The 22,566-nt window shown below is 40.1% G+C and overlaps 1 protein-coding gene across 5 annotated transcripts in view; it reads left to right on the top strand.

The window, feature by feature from the left end:
• CCDC30 (coiled-coil domain containing 30) overlaps window positions 1–22,566 on the top strand; it is a 116,639-nt gene that overhangs the window by 73,173 nt on the left and 20,900 nt on the right. For all 5 annotated transcript variants that reach the window (XM_043461681.1, XM_043461682.1, XM_043461680.1 and 2 more), the window contains exons 10-13: window positions 10,377–10,553; window positions 13,861–14,070; window positions 15,630–15,784; window positions 19,034–19,196. In XM_043461681.1, the coding sequence (XP_043317616.1) occupies window positions 10,377–10,553; window positions 13,861–14,070; window positions 15,630–15,784; window positions 19,034–19,196 (705 nt within the window). The remainder of the gene's footprint in view (window positions 1–10,376; window positions 10,554–13,860; window positions 14,071–15,629; window positions 15,785–19,033; window positions 19,197–22,566) is intronic.

Raw genomic sequence — 22,566 nt, 5'->3', positions numbered from 1 at the left:
AGAACCACATCAAACAGTGCTATAACTTTTGCTTCATCGATTATACAGAATTTAGGAAACTCAGAAGTGGAAAAAGTGAAAGTGAAAGTTGCTCAGTCATTTCTGACTCTTTGTGAGGAGCCCACCAGGCTCCTCTGTCCATGGAATTCTCCAGGCAATGATATTGGAGTGGGTTGCCATGCCCGTCTCCTGGGGATCTTCCCAACCCAGGGATTGAACCTGGGTCTCCTGCACTGCAGGCAGATTCTTTAGCATCTGAGCCACCAGAGAAGCCCCTCAAAAGGAGAAGGAAAATGTATTTATCCAGATTTTTACTCTTTCTATACTTCCTTCCTTCCTGATGTTCCAGTGTGCCTTTTTTAATCATTTCCTATGTGTATAGAGAGTTTCCTTTAGCCTTTCTTTTAGAGTACTTCTGCTAGTGGCAAATTCTTTTGATTTTTCTTCATCTGAGAATGTCTTGATTTCTTCTTCATTCCTGAAGAATATTTTCCCTGGGTATAGAATTCTGGATCAGCACTTCTTTTCTCTTTCAGCATTTGAAAAATGTTATGCAAATTCTTTCTTGATCTCTGTGATTTCTGATGAGAAGCCTGCTGTCATTTGAACTGTCTTTCCCTAGTGTTTCTCTCCTGTTCCTTTCAAGTTTCTCTTGCCTTTGTTTTTCAGAAATTTGACTTTGATGCATTTTGGTATGGATTTCTTTAGGTTTATCTTGTTTGGAGCTCAATCAGCTTCTTGAATCTCAGCTTATGTCTGGGGAAGGCTGTAGCCATTATTTCTCTATGTACGTTTTCAGCCCTACCTATTCTCTCTTTCCAAGATCCAATAACAAATGCATTAGATCTTTTGCTATAGTCTCACAGTTCCCAGAGGCACTTTTTTCCCCTCTTTTCCTCCCGGTCTATTTTCTCTCTGTTTTTCAGATTGGGTAATTTGTATTGTTCTGTTTTCAAGCTCACTGATTCTTTTCTCTGCCTCCTCCATTCTTCTATAGATTCTATCCAATGAGTTTTCAATTTTTGGCTATTGTATTTTTCAGTTTTAAATTTCCATTTTGTTTTTTTCCTATATCTTCTATTTCTTTACTGAGACTTTCTAGTTCTGTTCACACTTTCTACCTTTTCATTTGTTTCAAATGCTTCATAATTGCTCTTTGGATTATTTTATGAGATCTGATTTAAAATATTTGTTAAATAATCCTGATATCTTGGTTTGTCATCTATTGTTGCCTTGTCTCATTCAAGTTGAGATTTCTGGTTCTTGGTATGATGAATAATTTTAGAATGAAATGTGAATATTTTGGGTATTATATTATAAAACTCTACATCTTGTTTTATTTAACCTTCTGTTTAGCTGGCTTCTTCTGATGCCACTCTGGGGCAGGTGACATGGAGGAGTATATTGTCTCATCACTACCCCAGGTTACAAGCCTAGGTTCCCCACTCAGCCTCTATGAACACCCAAGGAAAGAAGGACTCCTCATTACTGCTGGTAATGCTAGAAACTGCTGCTCCTCACTAGGCCCATACTTGTACTGCAGTGACTGTGATGGGAGGGATGTCCTGTTCATGCTCTCTACTTGGCCCCCATGATATCATGAGCAGGGCAGTGGTGAAAGTCCTAACCCTCAACTAGGCCTCCTCTGAAACTACCCCAATAGACAGAAAGGTACCTCCTTACTTCCAGGTATGGGTGGAAGTCCATATTCCCCATGTCTAGTACTACCTGGAAGGGATGAAAACCCCTGCTTCCCACTGGCCTTTGACCCTATCCCCAGCAGAGGAGTTGAGGTACCTTCTTATACCTGGTGAAGGTAGAAATTTGGGCTCCCATCTTGACCTTTGCTGACATGAGTGAGGTAAACCACAGTTTTGTTTTGTTTTTTTTTTAATGACATTTGGCTGGGGTAAAGTGGATAATGTCCAAAAGTTTTCTTTCTTGCTTGCATGTCTGTTTCCTGGCCCTCTGTACAGAGTAAAAAGCCTTTCATCTATGCTTCTTGGTGTTGTCTGGGTTGCCAGCTTCTTTAGCACTAAATCTTGAATATACACAGCTACAATAAAACCCAGGAAACTCATAGACATGTCATTCTTCAAGTCCTGAGTTCCCTAGCTGATTCTACTTCTTCCTACTTTTCAGAGTCTTCTTATATTTGTTTTAGATATAATGTCCAGAGTTTTTAGTTGTACTTGTTGGGAAAAATAGGGAAAAGTATGTCTACTTTATCTTCCTGAATGCAGAAGTTAGTCTTTCCATTTTTAGAAAATATTAGGTATATGTTTGCATTTTCCCAGTCTTCAGCTTCCTTTAAGAGTAAGAAAAAGAAAAGAGTTTACAGAGGATGGAAGGAATCATTATTTTATCAGAAATTTATTTTTAAAACGCTTTACTCTTTATCTCATGTTTTTAATCATTTGAATATATTACCTTTAAAAAAACTGCTGAGTTCAAGGTAAATTATTTAATTCTTTTCCATACAATATTAAATGAATTTTAAAAGGGAAAAAAACTCCATAGATACAATTTTTCCTGTATTCTTTTCCAGTTTTTTTCTGTATATACCTTTCCCATATGTATGATGTTTACACACAATACATATATATTATTCATTGTTCCACCATTTTACTTTAATAAGTATTTAATGTTGATGAATAGTCTACATACCACTTTCAAGTTGGTTTATCTTTAATCATCTTAGCCATTTCTGTGTCTCCACTTAATCACTGTTTTAAATACTGTGGTCATGAGCATTATTATATATTCAGCTTTTTTCTTCTTGCCAACTATTTTATACCAGCAAATTCAATGGAATGCCGTTATTCAGCCAAAAGATCCGAACATGTTTATGGCTGTTGATCTGCATTGCCAAATTGCCTTCTTAGAGAATTTGAGCACCATCTATAACTTATGAAGCATCTTGTGCTAGACCCCGAGGTACTGGAAACAAACTTAAGATTAATGGAATAAAAACAAAATGGACTTGTTTGTGTTCACTTTTCATTCACACTCTCTAACCATGGAAGGTATGTTCCCTCCCTTGGCTTCAGTGGCTCACAGCCTTTTGGTTTTCCTCCCCCTACTCTGGCTTCTGAGCTTGCTCTTCAGGCCCGTTTCCTCTGCTTGTTCCTCACAAGTCTTTAGGCTTCTATCTAGATTGATCCTCTTCCTCTTACTTTCCTCCTTCTCCCTGGCTCATTTAATCCCAGGGTTTCTGCTCACATTCCTCTGTATCTGTAATCTTCACCCCAAGCATCTCTCCAGTGTATACCTACATTCTGTCTTCTTGGGCTACCATCCACTTGCTCATTTGTTCCTGTCAGAAATCCAGGTGTCACTCATTGTTCCCTTTTCTCCCTCACCTGCCACACCCAATAAATGACAGATCTTATCAATATCATCTTCTAAATATCTCTCTAAGACCCATTCTGCCTTTTCATCCTCACCATCCTATTCTAGTCACTGTTGGTTAGTAGGCAGATCACAACAATCTCTCAACTGACTTCCCTGACACACAGACTCCAAATAATCTTCCTAAAGCACACTCTCTCTTTTGCCTCTGGGCTTTTACTTATCTTATTTATGAAGTCTTCCAACATCCCCCATCTTCAACATATATATACACACAGGCAAGTATGCACATATCCCTACCTTTACATCTGCCTAGCCTGTACCAGCTCATCCATCAGGCCTCCAATTACTTATTACTGGCTTAATATAGGAGAAGGCAATGGCAACCCACTCCAGTACTCTTGCCTGGAAAATCCCATGGATGGAGGAGCCTGGTAGGCTGCAGTCCATGGGGTCGCGAAGAGTCAGACACTTCACTTTCAGTTTTCACTTTCATGCACTGGAGAAGGAAATGGCAACCCACTCCAGTGTTCTTGCCTGGAGAATCCCAGGGACGGCAGAGCCTGGTGGGCTGCCATCTCTGGGGTCGCACAGAGTCGGACACAACTGATGTGACTTAGCAGCAGCAGCAGCAGCTTAATATAATCACTTGTTAACTTGTCCTTATTTCTCACTAAATTGTAAGCTCCTTAGGGACAGGATTTTGTCCTATTGTAGCCCTAATGCCTGCCAAAGTGCCTGGTGCTTATTGAGTGATTTAAAAAAAAAATCTTTATAAGCTATATCTGCCCAGTGCCATACTAAAAGTTGAAAAAGTGAAAAATTCACTAAACTGGTTATTTGTCTACACCTGTAGACAAAAACCTATGATGGGTCGTTTCCCTGAATATGAGTAAAAAGGATACGACTGATTTGTTTTAAAAGTGTATTTCCAAGCATAAGGCAACTGCTCCGCTGTAGAATTCAGGTCAAAAATCTTGCTTGCAGCACTTTCTTCACTGGTACATATTTTTCCTCCATATTCTGCTACTATAAGGAGCATTTTGATAGTTTTTTTATTATTATATTTGTGCTAAGTCCCGAACTAGGAGAAAATAAGCAGAAGGAAGTTCCAGAGAAGGCAGTAAAGGAGGGCACTTTTCCAAGAGAGGGACAGAAGGAGGAGGACTCACAGCAGAACCAAGAAATGAGAGGCGAAGAACAGCAGTTGACCTTGCAGCCTGAGGAAGTTATGAGGCTCAGAGAAGAGCTGAGCCTTATGAATCAGAGCCTTCTTCAGTCTCAGAGCTCTGGGGATACCTCAGAAGACAGTAGTGCCCAGGTAGGTGTGATAAACATGGGGTCTGACTGGCTCCATCTCCTCTGATCAGCTGTGGATAGAGGTTTAATTTTTAATATCACTGTTAACACATATCTGTTGAGCAATATCATAACCATGCCCCCAATGTTAATAAAGTAGCAATCAAAATCTCAGCTGAGCCCATTCATTGATGCATTTCATTATAAAGGGTTCTTAGGCTCCGCCAATTCTCAGCAGGAAAGAATGCTGATTGTCATTGTCGGCGCTAGGCAAGTAGAATAGGGGACAGCAGGATTTGTGCCACATTTTGTGTTCCTGGTACCTAGCTTGATATACAAAACACATTGTTTTGGTGGGGGAAAGGCCACAGACTTGAAATTCTTTGAAATATGGCTATAGCTATTTAAAGAGGAGAGTGAAAAAGCTAGCTTAAAACTCAACATTCAAAAAACTAAGATCATGGCATCCAGTCCCATCACTTCATGGCAAATAAATGGGGAAACAATGAAAACAGTTACAGACTATTTTCTTAGGCTCCAAAGTCACTGTGGGCGATGACTGCAGCCCTGAAATCAAAAGATGCTTGCTCCTTGGAAGAAAACCTAGACAAACCTAGACAGTGTATTAAAAAGTAGACATATCACTTTGCCAACAAAGGTCCATATAGCCAAAGCCATGGTTTTTCCAGTAGTCATACACAGATGTGAGAGTTGGACCATAAAGAAGGCTGAGTGCCAAAGAATTGACGCTTTCGAACTGTGGTGCTAGAGAAGACTCTTGAGAGTCCTTTGAACAGCAAGGAGACCAAACCAGTAAATCCTAAAGGAAACCAACCCTGAATATTCATTGGAAAGACTGATGCTGAAGCTGAAGTTCCAATAATTGGCTGCCTGATGTGAAGAGCCAACTCATTGGAAAAGACCTTATGCTGAGAAAGATTGAGGGCAGGAGGAGAAGGGGGTGACAGAGGATGAGATGGTTGGATGGCATCACTGACTCAGTGGACATGAATTTGAGCAGACTCTGGGAGATAGTGAACGACAGGGAAGCCTGGCATGCTGCAGTCCATGGGGTTGCAAAGAGTCAGACATGATTGAGCAACGGAACAATAAACAGTTGCTATTTATTAACAGTCTGCTTGCAGGAGAAATAAAAGGAGTGGCTATATCTCAATTCTTTTACCTCAGTTCTACTGATTCCCTCTTGTACAAATTAAGATTTCCCTACACACACCTTTCTAGGAATTATTTTGAGATCCACAGAAGGAGTATCTCAAAAGTAAACCAACTTATAAGTAAACCAACTTCAAAAAACTGATAATATACATTTGAGGAGTGATTCAGTATACATTTAGAAAACAAGAAAGAAAGAAAGTGAAGTCTCTCAGTTGTGTCCGACTCTTTGTGACCCCATGGACTGTAGGCTTCTCTGTCCATGGGATTTCCCGGGCAAGAGTACTGGAGTGGGTTGCCATTTCCTTTTCAAGGAGATCTTCCCACCCAAGGGCTTGAACCTGGGTCTCCCACCTTGTAGACAGACACTTTACTGTCTGAGCCACCAGGGACGTCCAAGAAAACAAGGAAGCGTATTAATAAAAGAAGTCAAAAACATACTTGAATAGAGGTTTGGCTATAGAGTGAAAAACAGTCAAATCATCGTAAACCAGGAAAATATATACCTGAGAAGGAGATTCAGATACCTTTGAATGAGAAGGAAGTCACTGGATTTGTTCAGAAGACCACAAGGAAGTATGACATCACAGAGTCAAAAAGAAGTTGAATTTTCATACCCAGACGAGCCTTTTATTGGACAGTGGGCCAGTGTAGGAGGCTTGAGTGGAGGCTGAACACTGTGGTCACAAAGATGATTAAAGTTTACTTATGAGCTTAAAATGATCAGTGAACTTTTAGAATAATAAAATCTAGAATATGAGAACTAACACCTTGCTTAATTTATTCAGTTCAGTTCAGTTGTGTCTGACTCTTTGCGACTCCGTGGACTGCAGCACACCAGGCTTCCCTGTCCATCACCAACTCCCAGAGCTTGCTCAAACTCATGTCCATTGAGTAGGTGAGGCCATCCAACCATCTTATCCTCTGTCGCCCCCTTCTCCTCCCGCCTTCAGTCTTTCCCAGCATCAGGGTCTTTTCCAAGGAGTCAGTTTTTCGCATCAGATGGCCAAAGTATTGGAGTTTCAGCTTCAGCATCAGTCCTTACGATGAATATTCATGATTGATTTCCTTTAGGATTCATTGGTTGGATCTCCTTGCAGTCCAAGGGACGCTCAAGAGTCTTCTCCAACACCACAGTTCAAAAGCATCAATTCTTCAGCGCTCAGCCTTCTCTATGGTCCAACTCTCACATCCTTACATGACTACTGGAAAAACTATAGCTTTGACTAGACGGACCTTTGTCAGTAAAGTAATGTCTCTGCTTTTTAATACGCTGTCTAGGTTTGTCATAGCTTTTCCTCCAAGGAGCAAGAGTCTTTTAATTTCATGGCTGCAGTCATCATCTGCAGTGATTTTGGGGCCCCCCAAAAAATAAAGTCTGTCACTGTTTCCATTGTTTCCCCATCTGTTTGCCATGAAGTGTAATTTATTAATTTTCTCTAATTTACCCTTTCCCATTACTTGAAGAATCTTTTCTCAATACTTGGTGGTGGTGTGTGTGAAAAACTATTAAATGTATAAGAATTCTATGAGAAATCTGGGGAAATAGCCATTTTGTGAATGAAGAAATCTATATACTGTATAGCCACAGAAACAGTAATTTTCTTCCATAACAGTGAATCTGGTATTGAAAGAAGTATACGTTTTTCTCATTCATTTATTCAACCAGTATTAACTGAGTATCTGTGATGTGCCAGGCCCCATGTTAAGGTACATACAATAGTAAATGAGGTAGATATGGGCCTCGTGGGAAAAAAATAACATATTTGTGTTTTAAGATTCACATTTCCCAAAACATTCACGCACATAATATTTTATTTACTTCTTTAAGCAAGCAAGGAAGAAAATACATTTTTAATATTTACCATTTTTAAAATTACTTTTGTTTGTTTGCCTGCACGGGTCTTCATTGCAGCATGCAGCCTCTCTAGTTGCAATATGTGGAATCTTAGTTCCTCAACCAGGGATCGAATCTGGGCCCCCTGTATTGGGAGCATGGAGTCTTATACACTGAACTACTGGTAAAGTCCCAGAAAATATATTTTAGTCAGATTTTTGTCTACAGTGCACTGTGCAGTGATAATTTCAGAACCTCTTTCTGTGTATGTAGCTCTTTGAGCATATGATAGCTATAGATTGTTCTACTTTTTAGTTCTTGTGTGTGTGTGTGTGTGTGTGTGTGGTTTTTAGACTTCACTGATGTTGCAAGATTATGGTGCTGGTACTTTGCTACTTTCCCTGTGTGCTGTAGTTTATTAATCTCATAACATGCAAATTTAGGTAGCTATAAACACCTAAACTTTAAAGAATGCTTATAAATGGCAAATACATAGTAAAAAAAAATTGTGAGCGTTTCTATTATGAGTAAGTATGTGAGCTGTATTGCTCATATATCTTTTGTGACATCATTTGTGGCTGCTAATGACCTTTAGGGCTTAATTTCTGTTGTTCAACACTATTCCAGGTGAGGTTGCAATAGCTGAGTTCTAGATATTACTTTCCCACTATTCTTGAAACACATTTGAACCACTGTTAATTGTCTTAATTTTGTAGATTTAATATGTAGTTTCGCATTTTTCACTATGCCCTAGGCACTTTACTTAATACTCTGTGTGTATTAAGCAATACAATGAGGCAGGAATATTATTGTTGCCACTATATAGATGAAGAAACTGAGGCTTTAGAGAGGTTAAATAATTGGCCTAGTATGACACTTTGTGGTGGAACCTGGGTCTGTCTCCATTACAGCCTGACCTTTTAACTGTTTTGTCATCTGCTTCCTCTTGCTGACAGACTCACAGAAAGCATATAGTTCTCACGTCAAGCTAATTTTCTAAGGAAGGCTGGCAAGCTTGCTCCCAAAAGCCTTCCCAAGGTGTCTGTCTTAGATTGAAAATAAAAGTGTTAGTCACTCAGTCATGTCTGACTCTTTTCGATCCCGTGGACTGTAGCCTGTCAGGCTCCTCTGTCCATGGAATTTTTCAGGCAATAATATTGGAGTGAAAAAAAAAAGAATACTGGAGTGGTTAGCCATTCCCTTTTCCAGGGGAACTTCCCGACCCAAGGTTCGACCCAGGTCTCCTGCATTGCCGGCAGATTCTGTACCATCTGAGCTACCAAGGAAACCCCTCTCTTAGATTATTGTGGTGAATTTATCTGGAATTGACCCTTAGGCTTGCCCTGTTCAAAACTTTAATGTAATACTCCCCTAGAATAGATCTGAGTCGTGGGGATACATTTACATTAAACCAAATCTTCTAGACTACTAGATAAAATTAGAATGTCCATCAGTTATTCTTCTGTAACAATGAATAAACATCACTTGACCATGTTTAGATAACAGTGCATTTATCCATAGCAAGCTAACTAGGGATCTTAGACACTTGCAGCTCTAAGACAAACAAGTTGGATCCAGATTGCCTTTTTGACTAACCCAAGACCAGAACCAAAAGGCTAACAAGGACTTGGGGAATTCACTGTGGCAATTCTGTTATAGCAAGATAAACTAGAATAATGATGTGACCTTATCAGAAAGTCTTGAACAGGAAACACACTGGACCAGGACTCAGGGAACAGTTAGTATCTTATCAATTGAACTGAATAAGGTCGAATTCTTTATCTACTCAGCACACCTATATGTGCCTACCTTTTAGAAAAATCTAAATAATTCCTCCTTTGGTCACGAGTTTTATTGTGCCAGAGAGGCCTGGCAGGAGAGTGTGTTGTTCAAAAGTAACTGAAGGGGAATCATCATGGAGTAAAAGGAAAGCGATAAGGAAGCCTAGGAATTTAGTATCTCTTGCTAAACATCCTCTTTCCCTTTACCAGCAGACACTACACACAAGCAAACGTGTGCACATGTACGTGCACACAGGCACATAGCTTCCACACACACGTTCACACTCCTTCATGTATTGATAGTTTGTATTTTTAGAATTTTATTTATTTCTTTATTTTTGACTGTGTTGGGTCTTCGTTGCTGTGAGGGCTTTTCTCTGGTTGTGGCAAGTAGGGGATACACTCTAGTCGTGGTGTGCGGGTTTCTCATGCAGTGGCTTCTCTTGTTGAGGAACACGGGCTCTAGGGTGTGTGGGCTTCACTAGTCGTGGCTCCTGGGTTCTAGAGTACAGGCTCAATAGTTGCTCCAGGCATGTGGGATCTTCTCAGAGCAGAGGTCGAACCTGTGTCTCCTGCAGTGGCAGGCAGATTCTTTACTTCTGAGCCACCAGGGAAGCCCTGTACTCCCCGTTTAAAGCATGTTTTGCTCTAAAACTGTCCACACTTCTGTTACCCTTCATTAATGTGAAAAATAAGAAATTTAATTTTCTATTCTTAATTGCTTTTGTTCACATAACTTCTTCAATATTTTCACTCTGAGTTAAATAATATGAACACGTACAACTAGCCACGCATGTAAAAAGAATAATTGATTATAGTGAAGCTAACTCCAAAAACATTTACTCGTGACTAATCACATTCTGACAGCTGGAACCCATGTTTTACCAACATTCTTTCAAATTGTCCATGTTTCCCTGGTAAAACGTTTCTTTTAGTATCCATCATCTGGAGAAAAACTGAAATACCAGCAAGAGGAGGTACAACAACTTCACCAGAATTTGCACCGGCTCCAGACTCTATGCAGCTCAGCAGAAAAAGAGCTTCGATATGAGCGAGGAAAGAACTCTGACTTAAAGCAACATAATAGTTTACTTCAGGAAGAAAGCATTAAGGTAATTCAAGTGGGGGTATCCTTCATTTAAGGGTCTCAATTGCTCAACTGACCCCAGGAATGAAGGAATCTAACTTCTGCAACTTGGTAATTTATGATTGAGTCCCCAGATGGGTAGACAGCGTCAGCGATCTGGTAACTCCATCCTTCAACTTCTCTTTACCAAGTAGATGCACACTTCAGTTGTTTCTCTGCTGCTAAAAGGTGTGTGCTGTAAATGTGAAAAACTTTTAAGTTTTTTTAAATCATTACCTAGGACATTTAGCACTTAATAATTTCGATGACCTGAACCAAATCTCTGGTAGCACTTCCCTGGTTCTCTCTCTGGACATATTTATTCCTAGTAGGTGCATTCATTTTTTAAAAGATTATTTTTATGTGGACCATTTAAAATGCCTTTATTGAATTTATTACAGTATTGCTTCTGTTTTACCTTTGGTTTCTTGGCCCCAAGGCATGTAGGATCTTAGCTCCTCGACCAGAGATCAAACCTGTACTCCCTGCATTGGAAGGCAAAGTCTTAACCACTGGACCTCCAGGGAAGCCCCTAGGTGCATTCATTATTATTGGTTGAATCAAATATCAATGGCCCCAAGGTACAAACCATGAGAGAGAAAAGTTGTTCTTCTTGATGTGAGTGTATCAAAAAGTTAGAGGAACATCCCCCAAACTCGCTTATTTTACAATGATCTGTATAGAACTGCCACCCACAGATTCATCTAAATTTTATGAACTACAAAATGTTCAGACTGAACCACCATGTAAAATGGTATTTCCTTTTAATTATGGTTCAATTCTGTAAACATATATTAGGGACCTAGTTTCTGTAAGCCCCTATTTAAGATTCTGGAGTTCAACATTCAACAAATATTTATTGAGCATCAGTCTTAACACAAGGCAGGCCATCTCGTCAATACTGAAGATTTAATGATAGGCAAAATTGACGCAATTCTTATCCCCTGGTGCAGGGGTCAGCAAACTTTGGCCTATAGGTAAAATCCATAGGCAGGATTTGACTTGCCTTTTATTTCTGTAAATAAAGTTTTATTGGCACACAGCCATACCTGTTCTTTCACATATTATTGATGGCTGCCTTTGCATTGCAACAGCAAATGTAAGTAGTTCTGACAAGAGACCATGTGGCCCACAGAGGCTAAAATATTTACTGTCTGGCTCTTTATATATAAAGCTTGCCACCCCTCATGTGGCAGGATCAATGACCTTATTTAAAAAGTGACATAAAAATGGATTAAGAAAGGTCCCTACTTTTTAGGAGCTCACAGTCTAGTAGGGGTGATATAGAGGAAAACAGTCATTTATCTCAAACTTTTAGAAAAGCCCTTCTAGAGAGGTCTAGAATTCCAGAATTGTTTGGATACACTTCTTCCCTATCCTCTTCATTCACAGTTTTTAGAATACTAAATATCATATTCTCTCAAGCCTTTGTAGTTTGAAATCAAATTCCAAGTCTTTCTCACATTTCAAGACAGCCTTTTACCTTTCCCTTCAAACACCTCTCTTAGATCATTTTAATTGTCCACTCTGACTACACCTTTGTCAAGGTACAATGACCAGAGCAACAGATCATAACATCTTAAATATGGTTGGCACTCTATAAATATCAGTATTTGTTGATTAATGAACAGGTCCTTCAGGGATGGGTAAATGATAGCTTGATAAAATGAGAAGGTACTTTTTCTTGTTTTGAATCTCCTTCATGATAGAGTAAAATTTTGGCCATTTCATTGATAAGACTTCAGTCTTTGGGCTGATGCCTTAGCCCAGGCACCTAAGCAGAGTTATATGCAATAGCCAACTACCTTATAGTGACAGTTTGTCCACTTTATCTATTATAAACCTCCCGGTCCTGAAGGGTCAGCATTTTATGGATGAGAAAATTGTTCAAGGTGGCAAAGCTGACAAATTGCAGAGTCAGAATTTAGTACCAGGCCTATTTCTGTCTTTCCTTCTCTTCAGTTTGGGGCACTTTAGAAACTCAGCTTTGCAAACATAGAACTTTAAAAATCCACTCAGAGATGTTTGAACTCTGGGCCTCTGGCTGATATTCGTCATGCTTATAAGACTGGCTAAGGAACCAGAATGCAAATGTGTTGCTTTTAAACCATTTTATTGTGAAATGAACCACTCAGAAGGCTTCCCCAGTGGCTCAGAAATAAAGAATCTGCCTGCAATGCAGGAGACATGGGTTCGATCTCTGGGTTGGGAAGATCCCCTGGAGAAGGGAGTGGCAACCCACTCCACTACTCTTGCCTGGAGAATCCCATGGGTGGAGGAGCCTGGCGGGCTACAGTCCATGGGGTTGCAAAGAGTCAGACAGGACTGGGCATGAGCACACATGCACATACCACTCAGGAAGTACAGTTCAACTTCTGTTTTTAAAAGAACACTGGCTGCAGTGTGGATAACAGATTAGAAGGGACTAAAAATGGAGGTGGTGCAACCAGTGCTATTGGTGTGGTCCAGGCTGGAGATGATGATGATCTAGCAGAGGTGGTGACACAGATGACAGAGATGGACGCGAGGTGTGTTGTAGGGGTGGAGTGATAGCACATGCTGAACAGACGTACGACGGTGGAAGAGGAAGGCTCGAGGGTGGCTCTCAGGTCAGTAGCCTGAACAAATGCTTGGGTGGTGGCATCCTTTACTGAAATCAGGGAGACTGAGAGGACAGTTTTGGAGATATGGGCAGAATCCAGGTGTTCCACTTTGGCATATATTGGCGTAAATGTGGTATTTTTAAATCATGAAAATGAATCTAGAGAGAGAATGCATCACTTACAGGGAAGGCCTAGAACAGTCCACTAATATTCAGAAGTTGAATTCACTAGAATAGTCTACGAAAGAAACCAAGAAGCAACAGCAGTGGTAAATGAAAACCAGGAGAGGTGGGTATCACAGACTAAGAGAGGAGAACTTTCTGAGATGGAGGAAGGAACTGCTACTCACAGGTCAGTTGCCCATGGGACTTAAATTCTGGCAATGGGAAGGTCAGTAGTGCCCTTAGCAAAAATAGTTTCGTGAAGCAGTGGGATTGAAAGCCAGCTTGGAGTAGACTGGGGGTAGGGGGTGGGAGGATGGAAACTATTTAGACCACGCATGTATAGAAACTCTTAGGAAAATTCCTTTGTCAAGCTGCCAGAAGCTCCAGAGAGGTAACCAGCCACATGACATTGGTATTTGTCAGCTCTTGGGGGAGACTACACTTCTTTGAAAGCTGCTTATTTTGGCTCACATTCACATTCATCCCGTGCTTATTTTTGTCACTTGTCTTTATTACCCACCTCTAGATCAAAATTGAACTCAAGCAGGCCCAGGAAAAGTTATTAGACAGCTCAAAGATGTGCTGTTCACTCACGGCTGAGTGGAAGCACTGTCAGCAGAAAATCAGGGAACTGGAGCTGGAAGTACTTAAACAGGCTCAGAGCATTAAATCACAGAACAACCTACAGGAAATGCTGGCTCAGGAGAAATCTAAAGTTGCTGATGCAGAGGACAAGGTAATTATCCTCACACTTAATAAATATCATGCCCTGGATACTACTACTGAAATTCTGTTTCCCTGAGGATTTTAAGAAATAGATACAGTGCAAATGATAAAATTCTAGGGGTTTTTTTACTCTCCCATGCTTTCCTCTTTTGATGTCACCAGTTCCTACGGTTCCAGTAAATCTGAGATAAAATTACTTTCATTGTATACTTTCAAATTGTAAAGGACTTAGTCTCCTGTCACTTGGATTGTCTATGATTTTTAGTTTGTAATTTTTGGAGGGATAGGTGTTAAGAAATGAACCCTTTTGAAATGTTACCCCTGCATTTTAGCCTGCCTAACACCAGGTGGCAGAAGTATGTAACACTTGCACAATTTCTTGGTGGGTTTGTCTGAGAGTCAAATCTCATGTAAAAAATAAATCATTTCATCAAACCACATAAAGCAAACATCAAAATTAGATGATAGCAATCTGTCTTAAACTCAAAAACTCAATGTTGAGCTAAAGAAGCCAGCACAAAAGAGTTCATACTATGTAATTTCATTTATATGAGGTTTAAGAATAGACAAAACTAAGCTATGGTGATAGAATAGTGGATATCCTTATGAGGGGAACATGAGGAAATCGTCTATGGTGCTGGAAGGATTCTTTATCTTGGTCTAAGGTGGTGGTTATGTAAGTAAAACTTCACTGAGTATGTGCAAGTTATGGGCATATTGTCATATGTCTGTTATTACTCCATTAAAAAAGTAACTGGCAAAATTGATAAAGATTAGTAAAATTTTGAAATTTAGACAATATAAATATTGGTACTGGATTTTGTGCAACAGGATCACATATTCTGACTGCAGTTGGAAGAGTAAACTAGTATAGACACTTCAGAAAGCAATTTGGCATTAGTATCTAGTTAAGTTAAAGTTGTATATATAACTTTAACCAACCCAACACTTCTACTACTAGGCATAAAAAGTAGGGGAATTCTGCTGCATTCTGCTGCACACGTGTATCAGGAGGCATCATGCGTGCTCAGTCACTTCAGTCATGTCCGACTCTTTGCAATTCCATGGACTGTAGCCCTCTTGGTTCTTCTGTCCATGGGATTTTCCAGGCAAAAATACTGGAGTGGGTTACCATTTCCTCTTCCAGGGGATCTTCCCAACCCAGGGATCGAACCCAAGTCTCCTGTGTCTCCTGCATTGCAGGCAGATTCTTTACCACTGAGTCACCTGGGAAGCCCCAGTATTTGTTTATATAAACATAAATCAACCTCTAAAAGGGTGGACAAGAAACTAATACCAGTGATTACCTATTTGGTGGAGGAAAACTGGAAAGAAGACAATATAAGATTGGAAAGGAGATTTTGTAGCTTAGTTTACCCACACAAACTAAATCATGTGAACCTATTGCATATTGCAACAATTAAGTAATTTAATTTAAAAATTAAATCTAGTCATACTCTTCAGATGAGATTTTTATGTTGGTACTATTGTTTGCTATCTATATGGTATTTCCCTAATTGGAAAATAAGTCACACTTAAAGTTTTATTTGTAAATTCTTTTCACTTAAGATTTTGGATCTGCAGGAGAAGTTAGAACATGCTCATAAAGTCAATCTGACAGACGCTTGTATTTTGGAGAAGAAGCAATTAGAGGAAAGGATAAAAGAAGCAATAGAAAATGAAGCTAAAATAAAGCAACAGTATCAGGAAGAACAACAGAAGAGGTAAGAGGAGCAAAGACGTCATTTTTCTGTGGGCTAACCACCCCTGAGTTTACGAGCAGTGTCAGTTTACCACTGCATTTCCTCTGTGTCCCCACTGAAGTAAACTCAATTACAAAACTGCATATATATATATGTATATATATGTGTGTGTATGTACGTGCTAAATGGCTTCAATTGTGTTCGACTCTTTGTGACCCTATGGACTGTAGCCTGCCAGGCTTCTCTGTCCATGGGATTCTCTAGGCAAGAATACTGGAGTGGGTTGCCATGCCCTCCTCCAGGGCATCTTCCCAACCCAGGGGTTGAACCTGCATCTCTTACATCTGCTGCTTTGGTAGGTGGGTTCTTTGCTACTAGCACCACCTGGGAAGCCCCACATCTATACGTGGTGATATATATGTATATGTGTATTGTGTGTGTGTGTGTATATATATATGTATCACTATATTCTGATTGTTTATTTTCTTGCTTGCCTTTCATACTAGAGTGTGGAATTCTCAAGGGCAGGGATTATTTCTTGTTCTGGAACATGCTTGGTACACCAGCAAATCTTCTTGAATGAATGGATTACCTATGAAATATGATCCCCTGGGATCTGCTTTTCTAACTCTTAACACGATTGGCGCAAAATGCAGAGTAGAATGTGGTTGCTATTTTGTATTTATCAGCTGATTTTCTTTAAAGAAGATCCGAGTACTTCATAGGCATCTTAATCATTCACATGCTGATAGTAGTTAAGAGCTGTCATGTTTTTTTCTAGAAGGGTTTTGATTATTATTAGGATTCTTACTAAAATGATCTTATATACCCTAAACTTCAAGTCATGGGCATATTGTCATATGTATGTTACTACTCCATAAAAAATGTAGCTGGCAAAATTGATAAAGATTAGTAAAACTTTAAAATTTAGACAATATAAATATTGGCACTTCTGTGGCATTCAGAACATGTGTCTTAAGAAGCTACTTAGTAGTTTTAACTACTGAAAAGATATATAGCCATTCACATAAATTGTTAAGCTCAGAAGCTTTACTTTCAGCTCTAATTGAAACCTCTAGTATAAGACTTCCCTGGAGGTAACAACAGTTAAGACTCCATGCTTCCACTGCAGGGGTCGCAGGTTAGATCCCTGGTCTGGGAACGAAGATCCCACATGCTGCTTCTCAGCACATTTCAAAGAGAAAAGAAACCTCTAGCATAGAGCCTGACACTCAGTAGGTGCTTAGCAAATATGTTGTAAATAAATGACTGTTTGAGTAAGCGAATAAATGAATGTTTGAGTGAATAATGGATTCACTCAGGTCCGATAGAAAAATACTTGTCTCACTGCTGCTTCTACCAAGATGACACCCTTCTCCTGTTTTAATACAGCTAGTTCCTGAATAAACTACAATAAGCACACCTTTTAAAGCACTGCTCACAAAGTTAGAGAAAGCCCTAGGACAAACATACAATGAGGGAAAACAAAAATAATGAATGGTAAACAAACTTCTAAGTCAAGGGACAAATAACACGATCAGCTCCAGGTTCAAGAGAACCCGAGGAAGTTTGCCACAGGTGTGTGTCCTCACTCGCTCAGTCGTGTCTGATTCTTTGCAACCATGTGAACTGTAGCCCGCCCAGCTCCCCTGTCCATGGAATTTTCCAGGTAAGAATACTGGAGTGGGTTGCCATTTCCTACTCCAGGGAATCTTCTCGACCCAGGGATTAAACCTTCCTCTCTTAGGTCTCCTGCATTGGTAGGTAGGTGGATTTTTTTTTACTGCTATGCCACCTGGGAAGCCCTGTAAAATACATGTAGTTTACAGTAATTTTAAAATTTATCTTTGACACCTACTGTTTAAATAGAAATATGTTTAATATCCAAATATTGTGCTTTTCCATCTATTTTTCTGTTATGGATTTATGGTTTCATAATATTAAATAATCATATAGCATTTTGTTACATAGCCATATCATAATTTGTATAAAATGTTTTTAGACTTTTTGCTGATATAAAATATTTTGTAATTAACATCCCGACACATGGGGCTTCCCTGGTGGCTCAACAGTAAAGGATCCACCTGCCAATGCAGGAGACGTGAGTTAGATCCCTAGGTCAGGAAGATCCCACGGAGAAACGGCAGCCCACTGCAGTCTTGCCTGGGAAATCCCACTGACAGAGGAGCCTGGTGGGCTGCAGTCGTGGGGTCACAGAGAGTCGGACACATCTCAGTGACTTAACCACCACCACCACCATCCTGACACGTTAAGACTTTGCAACTATAACGAAGTATGAGAAGGGTTATACTAAGGGAGATTTAGTATGCTCAGGTAACACACAGCAGGGACACCTAGTTAGGTCCAGGAAGCTCAAGAAAGCCTTCCTCAAAGAAAACTATGCAAGTTGAGAGTAAAGTAGTTGTTACGGGAAGGCTAAGTAGAAAATACCAGTTAAAGGAAGACCTGGAAGAGGATAGGGACAAGGCTGGAGTTGCAGGGGATTAATAAATGTGGAGGATGACTTGTTTGGAGAAGTGAAAAATTTTCGTTTTGCCTGGAACAAAATGTTTGGGGGTAGAGGAAGTGGCAAGAAAATGGAGCTAGAAAGGTAAGTTAGCTCACAAGTCATATTAAAAAATTTGGGGGAATTCCCTGGTGGTCCAGTGGTTAGAACTCCATGCTTTCACTGCCAAGGACCCAGGTTCAATCCCTGGTTGGAGAACTAAGATCCCACAAGTCCAAAAAAGAATTTGGACTTTTTTCTTAAGAGTGAAGGAGAACGTTATAGCAGTGTTAACACATGTGCATTAGTATCAAGTGTTTGTAACTGACAGCCCTTTATTAAAGCAAGGAGATGAAGGGATTCAACTCATAAAGCAGTGTGGACAAGCACAAGGACTATAGAATTCAGAATTAGAGCCCTGATGCTATTCAGCCTTCTCATCCCGTGCCACCCTCTTATCCTTTTTGCCTTCAATCTTTCCTAGCATCAGGGTCTTTTCCAATGAGTTGGTTGTTGGCGAGTTCCCTTCTCATTGAAATAAGGACAGTTATTTCTTCTTAGGGTAGTTTTCAGGAAAGAGAAAACTAAGAAAAGCTTCCATCACAAAGGAGGTTGCTTTGATGTTGGCCCATTACGGACCGCTACTTTATCTCACTGAACAAAAAAATTCCCCTGTGCCCAGTCTAACAATTCTAGGTCAAAGAGTTTCTTTTGCAAAGCTTTGCAATTCACAGTGTGATTTAATATACATTAATTGCCTTAAGGAAACTCCTAGATCAGAATATGAATGAGCTACAGAAGCAAGTGAAAATCTTACAGGAAAAAGAGAATCTACTGGAAATGACCAGTTCTCAGCAACAAATCAAACTTCAGCAACAAAAGGCCCAACTTAAAGAACTGGAAAATGAAAAAAGAAAATCTGATGAGGTAAGAAAACAAATAGGTATGCTTCTCAGTTTTCCTATTCCCTTAGACCTAAGTAATAGTTAATAAGAGCTAATAATTCTTGAGTGCCTAGCACTTTACCCATTAAGTTTAGTTAGGATTCAGACAGGGAAGCAGAATCTACTCTAGATATTTCAGGCAAGAAGGAATTTAACACAGGGAATAACATGCTTACAAAACTGTTGGAAGGGAGAGGTAGGGGTGAGTAGGTCAGAAAGAACTGTTGCTAGCTTTCAATAAATCCAGAAGTTCAGAAACCACAGGGAAACCAACCCTTGTAGGAGATTAGCAGGAACTCTCCCAAAGCCCTTTCAAAAGTTTCCCTCTTTGATCTACCTGATAGTGTTACCAGAAACTGGATTTGCCTCTTGGTGGATGTCAAGCCAAGAGACACAGCCAAGTCAATAGATCAGGAGAAAGGATCTATTTGCAGCAAGTGAAAACACCAGGGATCTTTCCCAAAGCAGTGTCTCCTCAAACAGCAAAACTGGGGAAGTTTTAAGCTAAGGATACCTGCATATTCATAAAGGAGCTTGAGCAAAGGAGAATTCAGCATAGAATTGGGGCAAAGGTCCAGAGTCCAGGCTTTAGTTGATAGAAGTCATGAGGGTCAACATCATCCTTCTGTCCCCCTAAGTGGGGGCCTTAGTTCCTGCCGAACTCAAAGACATGTATCAGATTACTATATATTTCCCTTGAGGAGGAACTAGGGCTAATTGATCACTGAACTATTGTTTCTTGACTGCTTTTGCTTTTTCCTGCACTTCTTCACTTCCCTTAAAATCATTAACTACTGAGACCTGTTCAGGGACAAGCATTGTGGCCAGGTTTAGATCACAAAATGGATTAAGCCAAAAATGTCTTCTCTTATGTCAAGAAATCATGCTTGGTTCTTTCTCTGGAGACTCCCTACCCTGTCTGCTTACAGTAGCACAAGAGGAGCATGGTGGCCTCTCCTGTGCTTTCCGCCATGCTTTCCAAACTGTGTGCAAGTGCCTCTGATTTGCAGAAACCCAACTGGAACTCTGCTGTCAAGGGAGTTTAGAAAATGTCATTTTCAGACTTCCAATCTTGCAGCACAGGGCAGAGCTTAGAAAAAGTAAGGGTCCTGGTGAGCAATGTCACAGTCTACTTTGTATAAGCAGCTTCCATCCAAACCCTTTTACCCATATTCAACCTTATAAACTACAAGAAGAATAGTATGCTTCCGCTGAGTCGAATGCCCTGTCACTCATACAAATGACGATGAAGCGGCACAACTCAGATTGGGGCTTGAACCCGTTGTCTTAATTGAGATCACACACCTGTTCTCAGGACTTAATGAAGCTCAGGTTCTTCTGTCTTATCTCAGAATGGATTCAGTGAGAGACAAAGTGATAGGTAAGAAGTGGATTTATTTAGAGAGATACACATTCCATAGGTAGATTGTGGTCCGACTCAAAAGGCCAGAGTGGCTCTGAAGGAAACACACTCCACAGACAGAGGATGGACCATCTCAGAAGGCAAGAAGTCCAGAAATATGGCATAGTTAGTTTTTATGGACTGAGTAATTTCATAGGCTAATGATGGGAGGATTAGTCCAACTGTTTTGGAGAAGGGGCAGAATTGGGCCATACCCACTGACTACTTTTGGGCCTTTTATGATTGGCCTTGGAACTGTCTGGCACCTGTGGGTGTATCACTTACCTAATTACAGTGAGCATATAATGAAGCTCAAGGTCTAGTGGAAATTATATCTTCTGCCATCTTGACCCTAATAGTTTCAACCAGTTTTTGTCATATCTTCAACAGTTATGTCATTCTTTGAAAGGTGGTGCTCTGCTTCCTGTTTCATTGATTCACTTAACTTCTGAAAGTCCCAGCAGCATCTGTGGTCATTTATGGATAATGTAATTGCTACTTCTTCAGTCTCAATCCACATGGATATACTAACTTTAAAACTTAATTATAAATTAACTACCAATAATACAATAAATTAACTACCGATAAACATGTTTTGGGATATAGGTTTGAAAAGCCATTCCCATTCCAGCTCTTGGTTTCTTTTCCATATTCTGCCTCTGAGAGAGACCACAGCATATATCAATCACTGGTTGAAAGTTTAGACATCATCTTATAGGACAACACAGAACCTCAAAAAGATGTTGTCCCCTGGCCAGCATCATACCTACATCTTCCATAGGTCTTTTCACTGTTTTGCAGGTTTCTTTTTTTTTTTTCCTGGATAGTAGGATATATGATGAGAGCAATGACTGAGACTTTGTTTCACCTCCCTTACTTTAAAATGATTTTCTTGTTCAGGAACTATGTTGAGTAGTAGTATATCATGACAGGAAATAAAGAATTTGGAAAGCCCACAGATGGTAGTCCTGGCAAAAGCACTATGGACAGAGAAAGAAAATCCAGGTCTAAAATGAGTGTCTTTTTCACTGAGGACGCATTGTTGTTCTCTCCATGGTGGAAGAGGTCCAGTATAATAAACCTGCTATCCGGTGACTGTTGGGCCCCCTGCCTAGTAGATGGTCCCATATCAGTAGCTCAACATTGATCTTTGCTTTTGGCAAGTTGAGTAGATTAGCCTTGGTGACCCCTTGTCCACTTTGTACATGAGCCCAAGTGAGTGAGCACATAAAGAATAGAAAAAGAGGCTAAGTGACATCTATAGAATGTACTGTTTTTTTCCACTTGATTATTGAAGGCCACCTCTTCTGTGGAAGCCCTCTGCTGTGGAAGAGCCCATGAGGCACATATATGTTCACACTCTAGGCTGTGCTGTCTAATATTGTGTCAACTAGCCACTGTGGCTATCTAAATTTAAATTAAATTGAAATTTTAGTTCCTGAGACATACTAGGCACGTTTCATGTGCTCAGTAGCCGCATGTAGCTAGTGACCACCCTGCTGGAGAGTGCAGGCATAGAACACTTCCACCAGTAGGACACATTTCATCAGTCTTCCAATATTATTCTTTCCAAATCCCTGATCATCTGGCCAAACTATTAAAAACTTTCCATGAGTTAGCATCAGTCCATGCCTCTGGACGTCTCTCTTTCCAGGCAAAGTGAACATAAACTTTGCCCACTGAGATTTCCCTTCCCACTGGTCTGAAGGACCACCCCTCAGTTGGGGCTATCAGGCCTCAGCAGCCCTATTTCAAGTGGTTGCCATATTTTGTACAGAATCATAAGTACATCAGGCCCAAATTAATCTTTCTCGGCTAACTGGTGATACACAACTCCCCGTGAGGCCATAGGTTTGGGTTGAGAGAGGTGGTGATACAACAGAGGTAAGTGTCACTTGCCCATGCAGCTTGCTCAGTATTTCCCATAGCAGTTCTGTTTGAGGACGGAGTA

This window comes from Cervus canadensis, chromosome 2, assembly GCF_019320065.1.
Source record: "Cervus canadensis isolate Bull #8, Minnesota chromosome 2, ASM1932006v1, whole genome shotgun sequence".
Taxonomy (NCBI): Eukaryota; Metazoa; Chordata; class Mammalia; order Artiodactyla; family Cervidae; genus Cervus; species Cervus canadensis.
The sequence above is the reverse complement of the archived record's forward strand: the minus strand, read 5'-3'. Positions and strand labels throughout refer to the sequence as shown.